The sequence below is a fragment of the Heptranchias perlo genome, chromosome 6 (genome assembly GCF_035084215.1).
Source record: "Heptranchias perlo isolate sHepPer1 chromosome 6, sHepPer1.hap1, whole genome shotgun sequence".
Taxonomy (NCBI): domain Eukaryota; kingdom Metazoa; phylum Chordata; class Chondrichthyes; order Hexanchiformes; family Hexanchidae; genus Heptranchias; species Heptranchias perlo.
This window is the reverse complement of record NC_090330.1, coordinates 35338261-35358838: the sequence shown is the minus strand read 5'-3', so window position 1 is coordinate 35358838 and position 20578 is coordinate 35338261. Positions and strand designations below refer to the sequence as shown.

The 20578-nt window shown below is 41.4% G+C and overlaps 2 protein-coding genes across 8 annotated transcripts in view; one reads left to right on the top strand and one right to left on the bottom strand.

Annotated features, from left to right (window-relative positions):
• The window catches only part of cenpj (centromere protein J), a 65143-nt gene extending 50557 nt beyond the window's left edge, over positions 1-14586 (bottom strand). For all 5 annotated transcript variants that reach the window (XM_067986104.1, XM_067986105.1, XM_067986106.1 and 2 more), the window contains exons 1-4: positions 14508-14586; positions 11292-11815; positions 9771-9894; positions 2624-2833 (exon numbers count right to left, since the gene is read on the bottom strand). In XM_067986104.1, coding sequence (XP_067842205.1) covers positions 2624-2833; positions 9771-9894; positions 11292-11765 — 808 coding nt within the window. In that variant the 5' untranslated portion in view covers positions 11766-11815; positions 14508-14586. The remainder of the gene's footprint in view (positions 1-2623; positions 2834-9770; positions 9895-11291; positions 11816-14507) is intronic.
• A 98-nt stretch (positions 14587-14684) lies between these two features.
• parp4 (poly (ADP-ribose) polymerase family, member 4) overlaps positions 14685-20578 on the top strand; it is a 108892-nt gene continuing 102998 nt past the window's right edge. For 2 of the 3 annotated variants that reach the window (XM_067986102.1, XM_067986100.1), the window contains exon 1: positions 14756-14912. The gene's annotated coding sequence lies outside the window, so the exon portion shown is untranslated. The other variant, XM_067986101.1, reaches the window with a different exon arrangement.

The following is a 20578-nucleotide window of genomic DNA, read 5'->3' as shown; positions in this document are numbered from 1 at the left end:
CCCTTTACTTCTAGGAAACTGTCTATTTCTGTTTTAAATTTATTTAATGATGTAGCTTCCACAGCTTCCTGGGGCAGCAAATTCCACAGACCGACTACCCTCTGAGTGAAGAAGTTTCTCCTCATCTCAGTTTTGAAAGAGCAGCCCCTCATTCTAAGATTATGCCCCCTAGTTCTAGTTTCACCCATCCTTGGGAACATCCTTACCACATCCACCCAATCAAGCCCCTTCACAATCTTATATGTTTCAATAAGATCGCCTCTCATTCTTCTGAACTCCAATGAGTAGAGTCCCAATCTACTCAACCTCTCCTCATATGTCCGCCCCCTCATCCCTGGGATTAACCGAGTGAACCTTCTTTGTACTGCCGAGAGCAAGTATGTCTTTTCTTAAGTATGGAGACCAAAACTGTATGCAGTATTCCAGGTGCGGTCTCACCAATACCTTATATAACTGCAGCAATACCTCCCTGTTTTTATATTCTATCCCCCGAGCAATAAAAGCCAACATTCCGTTGGCCTTCTTGATCACCTGCTGCACCTGCATACTAACTTTTAGATTTTCTTGCACTATGACCCCCAGATCCCTTTGTACTGCAGTACTTTCCAGTTTCTCGCCATTAAGATAATAACTTGCTCTCTGATTTTTCCTGCCAAAGTGCATAACCTCACATTTTCCAATATTGTATTGCATCTGCCAAATCTCCGCCCACTCACCCAGCCTGTCTAAATCCCCTTCTAGGTTTTTTATGTCCTCCTCACTCTCCACTTTCCCTCCCATCTTTGTATCATCTGCAAACTTTGATATGTTACACTCGGTCCCCTCCTCCAAATCGTTAATATAGATTGTAAAGAGTTGGGGACCCAGCACCGACCCCTGCGGAACACCACTGGCTACTGGTTGCCAGTCCGAGAATGAACCATTTATCCCAACTCTCTGCTTCCTGTTAGATAACCAATCCTCCACCCATGCCAGAATATTACCCCAATCCAGTGATTCTTTATCTTGAGCAATAATCTTTTATGTGGCACCTTGTCGAATGCCTTCTGGAAGTCTAAATACACTACATCCACTGGTTCCCCTTTATCCACCCTGTACGTTATGTCCTCAAGGAACTCAAGCAAATTTGTCAGACATGACCTCTCCTTCGTAAAGCCATGCTGACTTTGTCCTATTAAATTATGTTTATCCAAATGTTCCGCTACTGTCTCCTTAATAATAGACTCCAAAATTTTACCCACCACAGATGTTAGGCTAACTGGTCTATAATTTCCAGCCTTCTGCCTACTACCCTTTTTAAATAAGGGTGTTACATTAGCAGTTTTCCAATCTGCCGGGACCTTTGCCGAGTCCAGAGAATTTTGGAAAATTATTACCCTGGCACAACTGCCTTAGTGACATCTCCTGCTCCCTGCAGGCTACCTTGGCTCAAATTAACCTGATAAGTTTGCAGGTGCTCTTTTATATTCTTTGGAAGTTTAAGCCCCCCAGAGTAGCCTACTGTGTGCATGGGGGCGTTAATTATATTTAAACTACATGTCACAGAGTCAAACCTGCAGCTGTAGATCTCCATACCCGAACCTGCAGCAGCACTATTCAGACAGACTTGTATCTCCAGGACACTACCAACATTTCTAACCTTCCTCTGTATAACAGTAATTTTGGATCAGCTATCACCATTTTATCCTTCCCTTGCTTCAGCTTCCCTCCTTTCCACGTTTAAGTAAATAATTTCTGAAACATTTCGGAGTGCTTTTCTCTCAGAAATCAATTCGGCAGGCTGTTCTTCTCACCTCCCTTACCCCACAGAATCTGTTTCCTACCTCCAGGGCTTCCTGCCACTTCTCAGTGCTGGCTAGACTGCTTGCTTTGTTACAATTTGCTGCTTTTAAGCTTTTTTTTGGGCCCTCTTTTTAGAATTAGAAAAGTTTATTTCCGAGATCAATTCTGTAGATTGTTCTCACCACTTCCCTCAATCTGACTTCCTCCCTCTAGGGCCCCCTGCAGCCTCCGAGTAAGATGCCTAAATGGTTCTCATCTGAATATTTTACTCAATCAAAAGTTCTGGTTTCTCTGTTTCTCAGTTTCCTATGCTGCTGGAGTTCTTTCCTAGCCTGTGAGCTCCACTACTCTTTTCCCACTTCCTCTTTGTTGGTCTTTCGGGTACACAATTTGCGTTTGTTAGTTTATGGAAACATACTGTTTCCAACATGCACTGCCTTTGGGGTGGGGACATCTCTTTTTCCCCTCTGTTTTCAAATGTACGGAGGAAAATTTGCTTTATCTTGACATTCAATAGATACCACCATGGATATTTCACTAGCATATTTCAGTGTTTTATCTGGTGACCTCTCCAGAGACTAGTAGCAGATGTTGCTGTGGCACACCTTTTACACAAGCTGCTAGTATTAAAGAAAAACTCTCAATTAATATATTTTCAATATTTAGAAGTTAATTTTCTGTGGACACTTAGTGCACATATAACTTTTTAAATCTTTTTTTCAATGACTAAGGAACTGCTACATCTAATATCTAATTATAGTAGAGATTGATAAGTGATGTAAAATAGACATGGATTATTACTACCCAGATTCTGGATGCCTCAGCTGTAACTCAAAATTACCTGATGTGCTGCCATTTAAAGAAAAAGCCCTTCCATTTATTGCAGATGATTCCGTGGAAGCATCAACACAGACTGCGGTCTGGAACTTCAGTACATGTTCAGAATGCATGCTCGGACTTTTAGAACTCAAACCAAGAAGCCCAACTGTTGAAGGCTGTGGCAAGCAGCTTCTCTGGCAGATCAGTGAATTTTCTGTAGGGACTGGAAACCCTAAAATATTACAAGTAAAATAATGTTCAAAAGATTAAAGATTGCATCTTAACTTAAATCAGTGCAGTGAATCACTCATCAAGGAAAAGTCTGAAGAGGTCACTTCAAATGGCAGTTTACTGTTGTCTTTGCATTATGAAATTGCTTGAATATGTACACATCACAATTTATTCCATTCTTTTCACATTCCATTGTTCCATAGAAGGAAACTAACCAAAATTATGGTTGCATACTTGTGGAACTCTGCTCAGGAGTTTGTGTAATCATATACAACCAAAGCAGGAGCACAGAAAAGTGCCCAAAGTAGTTTATGAGTATCATTCATCAAAATTGGAAATGTTTTGTAGATAACGTAAATACTGCATGCGTTAACACCAGTTATGTGGATTGTTTATTAATAATTTTGTTTAATACAAGACAACATTATTCCATAACAGTTCTCAACCTTGCCTTAATAGAAACAGTAGGATGAAAAAGGAGATGAAACTCTGTCAAAAGGAACGCAAGATGGGCCACTAAGTGTTTTTTGTTAGAAGTTTAAATTCTATAAAATTGGCCATGCAAGTATTACCGAAAGGCACAATAGATAAAATGGCAGGTGAATATGCTGAAACCCTCATCCATGCCTTTGTTACCTCTAGACTTGACTACTCCAATGCTCTCCTGGCCACCTTCCCACCTTCCACAAATTTGAGCTCATCCAAAACTCATATCCTAACTCACACCAAGTCCCATTCACCCATCACCACCCAGCTCACTGACCTACATTGGTTCCTAGTCTGGCAACGCCTCGATTTTAAAATTCTCATCTTTGTTTTCAAATCCCACCATGGCCTCGCCCCTCCCTGTCTCTGTAACCTCCTCCAGCCCTACAACCCTCCGCGATCTCTGCGCTTCTCCAATTCTGCCCTCTTGTGCATTCTCGATTTTAATCGCTCCACCATTGGGGCCGTGCCTTCAGCTGCCTAGGCCCTAAGCTCTGGAATTCCCTCCCTAAACCTTTCCGCCTCTCTACTTCTCTCTCCTTTAAGACACTCCTTAAAATCTAACCCTGTCCTAATAGCTCCTTGCAGCTCTGTCAATTTTTGGTTGATAAGGTGCTTCACAGAAGCATTGGGACGTTTTACTCTGTTAAAGGTGCTATATAAATGCAAGTTGTTGTTATGGAGTTAATCTCCCAATGTCCATTTTTCAAAAAGTAGGACAAACTTTGATCTTTTTCCCGTTTCTTCTTTCCTAAACATATGAACATAAGAAATAGGAGCAGGAGTAGGCCATCCGGCCCCTCGAGCCTGCTCCCCCATTCAACAAGATCATGGCTGATCTTCTACCTCAATGCCATTTCCTGCACCATCCCCATATCCGTTGATGCCTTTAATATCTAGAAATCTATCTATCTCTGTTTGGAATGTATTCAATGAATGAGCCTCCACAGCCCTCTGTGGTAGAGAATTCCAAAGATTCACTACCCTGGGTGAAGAAATTTCTCCTCATCTCAGTCCTAAATGGCCTACCCTTTATTCTGAGACTGTGACCCCTGGTTCTAGATTCCCCAGCCAGGGGAAACATCCTCCCTGCATCTACCCTGTCAAGCCCGGAAAGAATTTTGTATGTTTCAATGAGATCACCTCTTATTCTTCTAAACTCTAGAGAATACAGGCCGGGTCTACTCAATCTCTCCTTATACGACAATCCCGCCATCCCAGGAATCAGTCTGGTGAACCTTCGTTGCACTCCATGTCAAGTATATCCTTTCTTGGGTATGGAGACCAAAATTGTACACAATACTCCAAGTGCGGTCTCACCAAGGCCCTATATAATTACAGCAAGACATCTTTACTCCTGTACTCAAATCCTCTTGTAATAAAGGCCAACATACCATTTGCCTTCCTAATTGCTTGCTGCACCTGCATGTTAGCTTTCTGTGGCTCATGTACAAGGACACCCAGGTCCCTTTGTACATCAACATTCCTCAATCTATCACCATTTAAAAAATACTCTGCATTTCTTTTTTTCCCTACAAAAGTGGATAACTTCACATTTTTCCAAATTATAGTCCATCTGCCTTGTTCTTGCACACTAACTTAGCCTGTCTATATCCCCTTGAAGTCTCTTTGCATCCTCCTCACAACTCACATTCCCACCTAGTTTTGTGTCATCAACAAACTTTAAATATTACATTTGGTCCCCTCATCCAAGTCAATGTTATAGAATGTGAATAGCTGGGGCCCAAGCACCAACCCCTGCAGTACCCACTAGTCACAGTCTGCCAACCTGAAAAAGACCCGTTTATTCCTACTCTGTTTTCTGTCTGTTAACCAATTCTCAATCCATGCCAGTATATTACCCCCATGTGCTCTAACTTTATTCACCAACCTCCTGTGTGGTACCTTATCGAAAGCCCTCTGAAAATCCAAATACACCACATCCACTGGTTCCCCTTTATCTATTCTACTGGTTACATCCTCAAAGAACTCCAATAGGTTTGTCAAACATGATTTCCCTTTCATAAATCCATGTTGACTCTGCCAAATCCTATTATTTTCTAAGTTATCACATCAAATATAATAGATTCTAGCATTTTCCCTACTACTGATGACAGGTCTGTAGTTCCCTGTTTTTTCTCTCCCTCCTTTCTTAAACAGTGGGGTGACATTTGCTGTCCTCCAATCTGCAGGAACTGTTCCAGAATCTATAGAATTTTGGAAAATAACAAAACCAATGCATCCACTATCTCTATAGCCATTTCTTTCAAAACCCTGGGATGTAGATCATCAGGTCCTTGGGATTTATCGACTTTCAGTCCCATTAATTTCTCTAATACTATTTTTTTTTACTAATAATAATTTCCTTCAGTTCCTCATTCTCGCCAGACCCTTGGTTCTCTAGTATTTCTGGGAGGTTTTTTGTCTTCTTCCGTGAAGACAGACATAAAGTATTTGTTTAATTTCTCTGCCATTTCCTTATTCCCCATTATAAATTCTCCCGTCTCTGTCTGTAAGGGACCCACATTTGCCTTCGCCACTCTTTTCCTTTTCACGTACCTACAGAAGCTTTTAAAATCTGTTTTTATGTTTCTCGCTAGCTAACCCTCATTCTATTTTCCCTTTCTTCATCAATTTCTTGGTCCTTCTTTGCTGAATTCTAAAATGCTCCCAATCCTCAGGCCTACTGCTTTTTCTGGCGACTTTATATGCTTCTTTCTTTGATTTAATACTATCTTTAATTTCTCGTTAGCCACGGTTGGACCACTTTTCCTGTTGGGTTTTTGTGCCTTAAAGGAATATATATTTGTTGCAAATTATGTATTAATTCTTTAAATGCTAGCCATTGCCTGTCTATCGTCACACCTTTTAATGTAGTTCCCCAATCAACCATAGCCAATTTGGGCCTCATACCTTCGTAGTTTCCTTTGTTTAGATTTAAGACCCTAGTTTCAGATTAAACTACATCACTTTCAAACTTAATGAAGAATTCTATCATATTATGGTCACTCTTCCCTAAGTGCTGACTAAAAGGTGCTGACTCGTGCTGGGGTACGACTTCAAGGACTTGAGTAGCTCTCCCTTGTCTGGAGCGACATTAGGTTGGGTCACTATTCTTGAGGCCTAGTGGGGCTGGTGATGGGGTACAGTCTACTCCTGACAACTCAAACTCCTTTCTTTCTAAATTAAAAAAATTGAGTTATCTAATAATTTGAATTAAGCTATGTCGGAATTTAGTACTAAAAAAAGTTCAATTATCAGACAGTTTCAATTAAGCAACTTTGAACCGAGGAGTAGAATGTAATCCCATCAAACCTTTATCAGCCTGCCTTCTGCGGGAGATAGCTGCAGGGACGGTGGTCTCAAACCTTCCGGAAGAGCTCAGACTGCCTGGCATATATCCAGCCCCAGGCAGAGGCAGTACATTACTTGCTCTGATTTTGTATACCTTACATTGAGTCTACAACACAAACAGGCCATTCAGCCCAACAGGTCTATGCCGGCGTTTACGTTCCACACGAGGCACCTCCCTCCCTACTTCATTGAACCCTTTCAACAGACCCTTCTATTCATTTCTCCTTTGTGTGCTTATCTAACTTCCTCTTAAAAGCATCTATGCTATTTGACTCAACGACTCCTTGTGGTAGCGTGTTCCACATTATCACCCTTTGGGTAAAAAAGTTTCTCCTGAATTTCCTATTGGATTTATTAGTGACTATCTTATATTTAAGACCTCTAGTTTTGGACTCTCCCACAAGTGGAAACATTTTCTCTACATCTACCCTATCAAACCCTTTCATTATCTTAATGACCTCCATCAGGTCACCCCTATATATATATATATAAATAAAATAGTGCCTCTGCTAGCTCTTCCCTAACTTCTTTTAACATGCGTGGATGCAATCCATCTGGACCAGGGGTTTTATCCTCTCTAAGTTTGATTAGATTATCAATTATCTCCTCCCCTTTCTATCTTAAATGTCTTTATAACTTCTTGATCTCTTCTAATGTCATGCCCACCTTGTTAGTCTCCCTGGTAAATAATGAAGCACAGTAACTATTTGATATTTCTGCCATTTCGCTGTCATTACCTGTGAGTTTATCTTGTGCATCCCTTACTGGCCCTATCCCTATCTTGATTTTTCTTTTGTTATTTATGTGTTTGTGGAATACTTTAAATGATCAAAGAATATAAAAAGAAAGTGATTTTTGTAGTTCCTCTGTTTTCCTAATTGTTTTTTTTGACATCCTTCCTAACTTCTTCGTATACCTTTTGTCATCCTCCTTTATTGTCTATGTACTTAGTGTATGCCTTTTTCTTTAGTTTCAATATTACCCATATTTCTTTATTCATCCATGGTGTTTCATTCTTGGCTAGTTTGTTCTTTTTTTAAAAAGAGGAATATCTTTCTCCTGAACTCTATTGATCACCATTTTAAATATTTCCCACTGCTGTTCTATCCCTTTGTCTGTCAAAATTTTATCCAGTTTACCTTCCCCAGTTCCATTCTCATTCCCTCAAAAGGAGCTTTTTCTCCCAATCTATTACTTCGGTCTTCATCTGACTCATGTCTTTCTCAATCATTATTTTAAACCTTACTATGTTATGATAGTTATTGCCTAGATGTTCCCCTACGCTTACTTTTCTTCTGTGTTCCGGTTCATTTCCCATTACTAGAACCAGCAGTGATTCCTCTCTTGTTGGGCTTTTCACATACCGGGTAAGAAAGGAGTCCTGTACACACTGTAAAAACTCCATTCCCCTTTCCCCACATCTTCTTGCCAGTTTATTTGGGGGTAGTTGAAATCGCCCATGATTATTATTTGTTTTTTTAAAAAAACTTATTTCATCGATTTGTCTACAGATTTCTTCCTCCACTTCCCTTCCAATATTGTGGTCTGTAGAATATGCCTATTAACATGATCGATCCCTTCTTATCCTTTGTCACAATCCATATGGATTCTGTTTCCATTTTATTACTTATGACCCTTTTTTCTACTGCCATTATGTTGTCTCTAATTAGTACAGGTACTCTACTCCCTTCTTTCTTCCCTATGCTTTTTAAATAAGTTATATCCTGCGATATTTAACTGCCAGTCCTGTTCTTTATGTAACCATGTTTCAGTTATCCCTACTACATCTGGCTCCTTGCTACAAATTATTGCCTCCAGTTCCCCCGTTTTGTTTCAGATGCTGTGCACGTTGTTGTACAAGCAATTTAATTTGTTTTTAATAATTGTTCCCCTCACTTTATTTTAACAGTCATTTTGTACTCAAGTTCTATAACTGTATTTGTTCCCTGATCGTTTATGTTACCTTGTTCCTTACCTTGGTTTGACCTTTACTCTCATCTCCTATTTCTTTTATCTTCAGACTTGTTATTTTCACCGGATCCCTCCCCACATTTGACTAGTTTATAGTCCTATCGACAGCCCCATTTATCCTTTCCTCTCGGACACTGGTCCCATTCCAGTTCAGGTGGAGCCCATCCCAGCGGTACAGCTCCTTCCTTTCCCAGTGTCCCATGAAATGGAATCCCTCCTTCCCACACCAATCTTTCAGCCATGCATTCACCTTCCTTATTTGCCTATCCTTTTGCCAATTAGCACGTAGTTCGGTAGTAACCCCGAGATTACCAACTGTTTTTTTTTATTTCCACAGATGCTTCATCCATATGTTGGCGTGAAAGAATAGGGGTTTTGCCTTAGAATGGGAAAGCATTTTTTTGCAACTTGCATTGAAAGGTGTACCAGACAACAAGTTGCAACGGGTGCCTTCATCTCATGGGGAAAGCCAGTAGGCAAGAATAGATCTGCCAGGACTCCAAAGAGCCTTGGCTTTTGTAGCAACCTGGATTACTGGCCGGAATGGTTTGACTTGGGGCCAAGACCAGAAGATATGTGGAAGTGTTTGCAGTCCAGCAGCACCAAAATTAACAGGTCTGCTGAAACAGGTTGATATATTTACAATGGTTCAGCAGATGCATGCCAGATGCCATGTTCACTGCTCTGTGCTCAAAGGTTCTGTAAAGTTGACTTTTTTTTGACAGCCTTCAATAACAATTAAGTTTAATGGAATAGCAAATATATTTTTAGTTTCTGGTGCATTGGTGCAACAATATTCTCTTGCTTTGAATTGATTACTTTCCCGGTATTGATTCTGTGTGCAGTGGCTTTAAAGGGTTTTTTTAACCACTGGTACAGTACATAACCGTTCATGAGTTTTATTGTCCATTATTTCATAAAATATTTGATAATTAATTTCCGCTGTACTACCAGTCATGTATTTTTTGTTTCCTATTAAATTCCAGAGTTAATTACAACAGGAATTAAAAAATCGATCAAATGATGTGGCCATTTTCAAACAAACATGTTCAGTAATGTTACGTATGCTATCTACCAAGGATAATAACCAAAGACAACTTTTATTAATATGCAAACTTTTTCTCTACCTGTGAATCCTTGTTGTGTACCAATAAGACCGAGTAGCGTCTGTTGTTTGTGCACCAGTTGCTGAAGCTGCTCCAGATGTTGTTTCTTCAGTTGCTCTTGCCTTTCCTGTTGCCACTCTCTTAACTGTAAAGAATCACACAACACCCAAGAGTTAAAATACTTGCCTCGTGCATTTTATATCATAGTCTTAAGTAGTACAATATATGAAAAAATGCAACAGAGAACTAAAGTATTTCAACCACTGATTGCTGACATAATTTTACGCTTGTTAAGCAGGAAAGCTTGACTTTACTTCCACGTAATAGATGATCTATGAAATCACCAAATTAAATCTGATGGGATGAATGGAAGTAGGATGAAAGAAAATGGGAAATTAAATATTATAAAGCAGAACAAAATTTGTGGGAAAAGATAAAATAACTACTTGCTCAAGACATATAAATATTTTTTAGGGTGAGCATTGGTGATTCTTGTAAACTAACAATAAAAGGATATTTATATCTTATGTACTTGCTTCCTACATCTTCATTTTCATCCAGGCTGTTTGTGCCCTCAAAAATTTATTGAAAAAAAGTTAGTTAACTAGTGCAAGTTAAAATATTGTTTTCACTATAAGAATTAGAAAAGAATGGCCTCCTCTGTACTGTAAAATTCTATGACTCAATTGCATATTTCCTTTGCTTTGCCTTCCCCTTTTGTAAGTCAACAAATTTCAAGAACTCTATCAATATAAGTGTACAGTTGCATTGAGGGAGTTGTATGCTGACTAAATCGTATTATTTGTCATAATCTCATGTTGACAACAGAAAATGGTCTCAGAAAAAAAAAGAAAAAAGCATTTATCTAGCACCTTTCATGACTATAGGATGTCCCAAAGAGCTTTACAGCCAATTAAGTACTTTTGAAGTGTAGTTAGTGTTGCAATGTAGGAAACATGGCAGCCAATTGCACACAGCAATGAGATAAATGACCAGATAATCTGTTTGTGATATTTGTTGAGGGATAAATATACCGGGGAGAACTCCCCTGCTCTATTTCAATAGAGTAGGATCTTTTACATCCACTTGAGAGTGTAAATGGGGCCTTCTTTTGATGTCTCATCTGAATGACGGCACCTCCAACACTGCCTCATTACCGTACTGAAATGTTTGCTGAGATTAAATTTAAATGTGCGCTTAAATTTCTGGAGTGGGGCTTGAATCCACAACTATCTGACTCAGAGGCAAGAGTGCTACCACTGAGCAGAGGCTGATGTTTGCAGATCAACAGAAACAGACAGCTGTATGAAATTATCAAAATCAAAAAAACACTGGAGATTAAATATATCACAGTTGGAGGTTTTTTTTTCTTTGAATCAATATTGTCATCTTTAGTGTTATGATTAGAGATGATCAAAAGAGTTACAGAAAATCTTCACTTCTAGTTAAACTCTGATCTTTCTCTCTTGTAAAGTGGTGACTGTACTATGTTAAATGACAATGAAGTGTAGAAAAGATTAAATATATATTTATTGTACAGACCTGTTCAAGTCTTAGCATGAGGGCATGATCGCAGGTGATCTTTTCATCAGCTTTCTTCACTGCCTCATTGTTGCAACACAATAAACCATTTTGGGGTGAAAAAGTGTGCTGTGTCACATTGGAGCGAAGATCTGAAGTCAATACGTCATTAATATCAAAAGCAGGTTGCTCCTTTCCATTCAGTATGTGCACATCCAAAAGAGGCTCATTATGAAGAGAGTCTAAGCTGATGCAGCTGCTGCTGTTTGAGAACTGAAGTGGAGCAAACTGAGCACTGAATGAGTCATTTACACTTATGCATTCCTGAGATATGTTTGTATCATTAAAACAAAACGGAGCATTCACTATTACTCCTGCACGGGTAACATTTGTTGTCCACTCAGCCAAGAAGTTTTGTCCCTGGTTGTTAATAACTGCAGACATTTTAGAATTCTTCATCAAATTGTCTGGATCATGGGAAAAACTTAAATTCATGCTTTGGTATCCAAAACATTTCACAATTCTGCATAAAAAGTGTTATTTATCTGCAAAAATTAAAAAAAAAGTTACTTCTCTTAAAATTCAGAATTAGATTAAAATCCAAATTAAACTCCTCCAACAAGTCTGAGATTCTCCAGCAGGTAGCTCAGTCGTACAGACAAGGTTTTATCTCTGCTCTATACTGAATTTAATTATCTTACCCAGGGTGGTCCTACTGACCTCAGCATTCCCGCATAGTGATTTCTGCTGGAAGAACAATGTACTTGGATATTCATGGAAATCAAGGCTGGACTTGGTTGTGACGTCCCTACAATTGCAAAGCCTGCTGATACTCACTGTCAAGACCCACATATTAACAAGGGCCACTTGAGCAAGGTAACACAGAGAACTCAGCAACATGGCACTGTACCTCAACAAGGAGTCAAACCTTTCAAGGGGAGGTGGGGGGGGGGGGGGCTGGAAGAAAATTGATGAGAAAAAAAATAAACTTGCATTTATATGGTGCCTTTCATGTGCTCAGGGAGTTGCCAACATGCTTCAACTCCATTATTGTTGTGTCATGCAACTACCAGGATAGCAGAAGGCAATCTAATTGGACCTTGGACTTTCTTCATCTAGCAATTCCTATGTTCTTATGCTTCACAGTCAATATGTTACTTGGTCACTGCTAGGTCACACTAAACACTGCTGTTTTGCAGGTAAACATGATAGCCATGCAAAGTCCCACAAACAACAAGATAAATGATCAATAAATTAATTTTGATGAGTGATTGAAGAATGAATATTGGTCAGGTCACAGGGAGAAATCCCTGCTCTTGTAATAGAAGTTTACAGCACAGGAGGTCATTTGTCTCATTGTCTCTGTGCCAGCTCTTTGTTAGAGAAACACAAAATTAATCCCACTGCTCTGCTCTCTCCTCTTAGCCATGTATCTTCTGCTTCAAATAATTAACCAGTTTTTCCTTAAAAGATGCAAGGACGCATTTAGTGAAAATGGTACTTTCCATAATGATTTCTGCAATTCACACGTTGTCAATGGTGGTTTTTGCCAGCAATGCAGAGATAACTTCACAGATGTCAGCTCATATCTCACACAATGCACAGTGCTAACAATCCCCATATCTCTGAAACCCTAACCCTAGCCAATAACCCTAACCCATAACCCCAAGTATGCCCTCTCCCCCCAACCTGAGTCGGGCCTCGATGTCGGACAGCCGCAGTGACAATAGCATGATGCAGAGTGGCAGTGTCACTAGGCATTGTGGCATCAGTGTGGATGCAAGACGTATGCGGTGTCAAGTCACTCCGAAGATGCAATGGCCTCTACCTCAACTACTCCCTATAGGAAGGCATTCCATGCTTGAACAACTCTCTGCAGAAAGAAATTTCTCCTAACTTCTCTCCTCACTCTTAGTGACAATTTTAAATTGATAACCCCTTATCGCTGACTCCCCAACCAGACAAAATAGTCTTTCTCTATCCACTCTCAAAACTCTAAATAATTTTTAAAAACACTAATCAATCACTTTTAGAAATAAAAGATGTAGTGCTGGCAGTGGAGCTGCACCCTCCTGGTTAAGCTGTTGTTTCTATTTTCAGAGCTGGTTGGCCTACTGTGCTTTATCAACATTATGTGGAGATGCCAGTGATGGACTGGGGTTGACAATTGTAAACAATTTTACAACACCAAGTTATAGTCCAGCAATTTTATTTTAAATTCACAAGCTTTCAGAGGCTTCCTCCTTCCTCAGGTGAACAACAACGTTCACCTGAGGAAGGAGGAAGCCTCCGAAAGCTTGTGAATTTAAAATAGAATTGCTGGACTATAACTTGGTGTTGTAAAATTGTTTACAATTGTCAACATTAGTGTACATTTCCTACATTACAATGGAGACCACACTTCAAAAGGTACTTCATTGGCTGTGATGCACTTTGGGACATCTTGAGGTCGTGATAGGCACTATATAAATACAAGTCTTTTTTCAACACTTGCTTCATTTTCAAACCTGTTTTAATTTCATACTTGAGCCCCTGGATTTTCACCACTCCCATTTTCACACATTTTCCTCAGGCCTCACTTCCTTAGCGATTCACATATCTTATTTAATGCCTCTAAAATTCTCCAATGCTTCTGTCCATTACGTCATCCCACTAATTTGTTCGTTGTTGTTACTTAGGTCTCAAAAAGCAAAATATTGCTTGGTGCTGGAAATCTGAAACAAAAAAAGAGAAAACGCTGCCTGACCCACTGAGTGGTCTAGGCGTTTTCTGTTGCATTACTATGTATGTCCATCTCTTATTTTTCAGCTCTGAAAAGGTCTGCCCGTCCTCTCCGCAGATACTGACTGACCAACTGTGATTCCAGCTTCTTCTGTTTTTGTTTCAGATATCCGGCTTTATTTCTTAAGTTACCGTTTGATGGTTTCCAGCAGCAAACACCGATGTCCAAGCCTCTCACCGGTCTTGAATCTTTGATCATTCTCACAGCTTCAACATAAATTAACCACCAACAGCTGAAGACGATGCAAGAATGAAAGCAGTTTAAGAAATATCCGAGACGCGACAAGCTCCCAACAAACTTACAACCAAGGAGGGCACTCCCCACCGGTACTAACACACACCACTACCAACACCACAACAAACCCCAGTTCACACTGCATTAATAAAACACCAAGGTAGCTTACAGCCGCCGCTAATTTTAGGTGCTGCTTCCAGGAGCAGGCAGCAATTACTTACCCACCGTGCGCATGACCGACAGTTTAACAGACAATGCAAACCGTTCACAATTTCTCTCAAATCTACCGCCATTTTGAAACTTTAAACCGCGATCCTCACTCCGCACGCGCGTGATCTCTATGCACTCTGGGAATTATAGTCTTTCCTGAGGCGATTTCCTATAAGAACTACAATTCCCGAAAGGTTGTTTTTCTTTGCCATTACGAGGTATATCGAGCAGAACGTTTAGGTGCGTTCTACCACCCTACTGTCATTAATTGTGGTTTGCATCCAGGAACTAGCGAGGAGTCGACATAATTACCAGAAGAGGAGCGATGTACTTTTCCGGGATTGTTTTTAAGACTCTAATATCTGACGCAATTTTATCTTCCAGCCTTAGCCGCGACTAACAGAAAAGCAGTGGAGGTGAGACAGAGCAGCCTTAGTTTACTGGAAGTCCTGAGGGGTAACTGTAATACCACAGCCCGGAGAAAAATAATCATTATGACATTAGGTGTCGGGACTAATTTTATGGCTACCAGTTTTACAAAAGAAAATTCTCGAATGATAGTCCGATAATGATGAGGTTCAAAAGCCGTGTCAAATTGTACAGTTCTGTTGATTTGTGTTTAAAGAGTTTGCTTTGTATTCATGAAACGACGTGATTCCCGTAAATGCAGCAAATAAAGTTTAGGACGAGGAATTAAGGCCTAGCAGCCCTACGTCTTAATCCTATTCGGTCTTTCAATTTGTTAAACAGGAAGGGTGGAACTCCCTCATCTGGAGCTCGCTGGATGTCAAGGAGCATACAGGGTAGGATAAGGCAAAAAAAAAGGGAAGCTTATGTCAGATGCCGAGAGTTGAATACTGCAGAAAGCCTAGAGGAGTATAGAAAGTGCAGGGGTATAATTAAAAAGTAAATTCGGAAAGCAAAGAGAGGGCATAAAAAAATATTAGCAAGTTAAATCAAGAAAAACCTAAAGATGTTTTATAAATATATAAAAAGCAAGAGGATAACTAAGGAAACAGTAGGGCCTATTAGAGACCAAAAAGGTAACCTGTGTGTGGAGGCAGAAAACGTGGGTATGGTTCTTAATGAATACTTTGCTTCTGTCCTCACAAAAGAGAGGGACAATGCAGACATTGTAGTTAAGGAAGAGGCGTGTGAAATATTGGATGGGACAAACATAGTGAGAGAGGAAATATTAAGGGGTTTAGCATCCATGAAAGTAGATAAACCACCAGATCTGGATGAAATGTATCCCAGGCTGTTAAGAGAAGCAAGGGAGGAAATAGCGGAGGCACTGACCACCATTTTTTCAATCCTCTTTGGCTACAGGTGTGGTGCCGGAGGACTGCTAACATTGTACTGTTGATTAAAAAGGGAGAAAGGGATAGACTGAGTAATTACAGGCCAGTCAGCCTAACCTCGGTGGTGGGCAAATTATTGGAAACATTTTTGAGGGTCAGTATTAATTGTCATTTAGAAAAGCATCGATTAATCAAGGACAGTCAGCATGGATTTGTCAAGGGAAAGTTGTGTCTGACTAACCTGTTGAATTTTTTGAGGAGATAACAAGGAGGATCGAAGAGGGTAGCGCGTTTGATGTAGTCCACGTGGATTATAGCAAAGCTTTTGACCAGGTCCCACATGACAGACTGGTCAGAAAAGTAAAAGCTGGTGGGCTTGTGGGAAAATGGCAAGTTGGATCCAGAATTGACTCGGTGGCAGGAAGCAAAGGGTAATGGTTGACGGGTGTTTTTGTGACTGGAAGGCTGTTTCCAGTGGGATTCCGCAGGGCTCAGTACTAGGTTCCTTGCTTTTTGTGGTATATAATCAATGATTTAGACTTAAATGTAGGGGGCATGATTAATAAGTTTGCAGATGATACGAAAGTTGGTCGTGTGGTTGATAGTGAGGAAGAAAGCTGTCGACTGCAGGAAGATATCAATTGACTGGGCAGAAAAGTGGCAAATGGGATTCAATCTGGTGAAGTGTGAAGTAATGCAATTGGGGAGGGCAAACAAGGCAAGGGAATACACAATAAATGGTAGGATACTGAGAGGTGTAGAGGAACAGAGGGACCTTGGAGTGCATGTCCACAGATCCCTGAAGGTAGCAGGACAGGTAGATAAGGTGGTTAAAAAGGCATACGGGATACTTTCCTTTATTAGCCGAGGCACAGAATATAAGAGCAGAGGTTATGCTAGAACTGTATGAAACACGAGTTAGGTCATGGCTTGAGTACTGTGTACAGTTCGGGTCATCACATTACAGGACAGATGTGATTGCACTAGAGAGGAGATTTACGAGGATGTTGCCAGGACTGGAGAATTTTAGCTATGAGAAAATATTGGATAGGCTGGGGGTTTTTTTTGGAACAGATGAGGCTTTGATTTTTTAGTGATTTTTTAAAAATCTGTATCCCCAGATCCCTCTGCTTTTCTACCTCAAATAGACTCATATTTTCCGAGGAGTTTGTGGCCTCCTTATTCTTCCTACCAAAATGTACCACCTCACAACATTTGCCAACTACACACCCATTCTGCAAGTTTATTACTTACAGTATTTTGTTGCAGTCCTCCTCAGTATTAACTGTACCCCTCCCCCACAATTTGGTGTTGTCCATAAATGTTGAAATTGTACTTCTGATTCCCGGTCCAAATCGTTGAGTAAATGGTGAACAACAGTGGTCCCAGCAGCAATCCTTGTGGAACACATGGGGCTTAATTTTTAAAGTGAAAAACGGGTGGGTTGGCGGCGGGGGGGGAATTGAAAATTGCCACCATTTCAGACCCTCCTCCAACCTGCCCATTTTTGGTTTTCACTGGGGTGGATGACCAACCCGCTCCCAGGAGGCGGGTTGGGCCTTATAACCTTTCAAGGAGGCTTCAGGTCTTCATTTTTCTCTATTTCACGATTTCAACCCCGAGCGGCCGGGATTCCCGGGCCTTCTGTTTTACGCCTCATGAAAGGAGGAGAGAAGGCCCGAGACTAACAGGTAGGTACCTAGAAATGCACAGCTTGTGGGTCCGGAGCAGTAGGAGTGCTGCCCCCAGACCCAACAAGCCTTCTTGCACCGACCCCCGATTGCGGACCCCCGATCCCCGATTTCCCCTACTCTGATCCCTGATCGTCCCACCCCTGATGCTGATCCTCCCGCTCCGACCCCCCCCCCCCCCCCCCAAACGATCGCGGACCCCCGATCCTGACACCCCCCCATGACTGACCCCCAATCCCATCCCCCATACCCACTCATCCCCCCACACACCCCCCCCCACCCACCCACCCACCCACCCATCTATACAAACAAAGACTTACCTGCAGACTTACCTGAACATGTCCTCTCCCTCGTTGGTTTCCTGTCCGACTGAGACCAGCCGGTCAGTCGGATGGGAAACCAATAAAAAAAATGTCCTTGCGTCAAAATTGCTCGGGCGTCTGGGAAAGCCATACTAATGGTTTTCCCGACCTCAATTTGACAGCCCCGCCCCCTTCCCAGCTCTGTTTTAAAATTGAGCCATTGGTCTTTCAGATAATGACAGGGTTTGATAGGGTGGATGTAGAGCAGATGTTTCCACTTGTGGGAGAATTCAAAACTAGAGATCGTCAATATAAGATAGTCACTAATAAATCCAACGGGAATTCAGGAGAAACTGCTTTACCAAAAGGGTGGTAAGAATGTGGATCGCGCTACCACAAGGAGTAGTTGAGGCAAATAGCATAGATGCATTTAAGCGGAAGCTGAATAAGCACATGAGGAAGAAAGAAGTAGAAGGGTATGCTGAAAGGGTTAGATGAAGTAAGGAGGGAGGAGGCTCGTGTGGAGCATAAAAGCCAGCATTGACCAGTTGGGCCGAATGGCCTGTTTCTGTGCTGTAGTTTCGATGTAACACAACGTCCCATCGTTTGCCAGTTTGAGTAACTACCTTTAACCCCCACTCTCTTTTCTGTTTTGCTACTTGTCCCTTGGCTCCACATGCTCTGACACTAGTCATGAGTTTACTGTGCGTTACCTTATCGGAGGCCTTTTGAAAATCCAAATATATTACATCTACTGCATTACCCTTGTCTACTATGTATCATAGTATGTTACAGCACAGAAGGAAGCCATTCGGCCCATCGTGCCTGTGCCAGCTCTTTGTAAGAGCTATCCAATTAATCCCACTCCCCTGCTCTTTGCCCAGAGTCCTGTAAAATTTTTTTCTTCAAGTATTTATCCAATTCCCTTTTGAAAGTTACTGTTGAATCTGGTTCCATCACCCTTTTTAGGCAGTGCATTCCAAATCATACAACTCGCTGTGTTGATAAAAATGTTCCCTCATGTCGCCTCTGGCTCTTTTGCCGATCACCTTAAATCTGTGTCCTCTGGTTACCGACCCTTTCACCACTGAAAACCGTTTCTCCTTATTTACTCTATCAAAACCGTTAATGATTTTGAACACCTTTATCAAATCTGCTCCTAAGTTTCCCTACTCTAAGGAAAACAACCCCAGCTTCTCCAGTCTCTCCACATACCTGAAGTCCCTCATCCCTGGTACCATTCTCTTCTGCACCCTCTCTAAGGCCTTGACATCCTTCCTAAAGTTTGGTGTCCAGAATTCAACACAGCTGAACCCTAACCAGGGTTTTATAAAGGTTTAGCATAACTCCCTTGCTTTTGTACTGTGTCTCTAATAGTAAAGCCAAGGATCCCATATGCTTTTTTAAACAGCCTTTTCAACTTGTTCTGCCACCCTCAAAGACCTGTGAACATACACCCCCAGGTGTCTCTGTTCCTGTACCCCCTTTAAAATTGCACCATTTAGTGTGTACTGCCTCTCCTCATTCTTCCTACCAAACTTCGCTGCCTTAAATTTTATCAGCTATGTGTCTGCCCATTTCACTAATCTGTGTATGTCCTCCTGAAATCTGTTAACACCACTGTATACTTCCCTCCAGTCTGAAAAATAACCGTTCACCAGTACTCTCTGCTTTCTGTCCTTCATCCAATTTTGTATCCATGCTCCCACAGTCCCTTTAATCCCATGGGCTTTAATTTTGCTTACAAGTCTATTATGTGGTACTTTATCAAATGCCTTTTGAAAGTAACACTCGTGCCAGGCAATGACCATCTCCAACAAGAGAAAATCTAACCACCTCCCCTTGACATTCAATGGCATTACCATCGCCGAATCCCCCACCATCAACATCCTGGGGGTCACCATTGACCAGAAACTTAATTGGACCAGCCACATAAATACTGTGGCTACAAGAGCAGGTCAGAGGCTGGGTATTCTGCAGCGAGTGACCCACGTCCTGACTCCCCAAAGTCTTTCCACCATCTACAAGGCACAAGTCAGGAGTGTGATGGAATACTCTCCACTTGCCTGGACGTGTGCAGCTCCAACAACACTCGAGAAGCTTGACATCATCCAGGACAAAGCAACCTGCTTGATTGGCACCCCATCCACCACCTTAAACATTCACTCCATCCACCGGCACACAGTGGCTGCAGTGTGTACCATCCACAGAATGCACTGCAGCAACTCGCCAAGGCTTCTTCGAAGCACCTCCCAAACCCGCGACCTCTACCACCTAGAAGGACAAGGGCAGCAGGCACATGGGAACAACACCACCTACACGTTCCCCTCCAAGTCACACACCATCCCGACTTGGAAATATATCGCCGTTCCTTCATTGTCACTGGGTCAAAATCCTGGAACTCCCTACCTAACAGCACTGTGGGAGAACCTTCACCACACGGACTGCAGCGGTTCAAGAAGGTGACTTACCACCACCTTCTCAAGGGCAATTAGGGATGGGCAATAAATGCTGGCCTTGCCAGCGATGCCCACATCCCATGAACGAATAAAAAAAAATGTCCATATACACAACATCAATGGCACGACCCTCATCAACCCTTTCCGTTACTTCATCAAAGAACTCAATCAAGTTAGTTGAACACAATTTTCCTTTAACAAATCCATGCTGACTTTCATTTATTAACCCATACTTTTCCAAGTGACAATTAATTTTGTGTCAGATCTTTAAAAGCTTCCCCACCACCAAAATAAGACTGACTGGCCTGTAATTGCTGGGTTTATCCCTC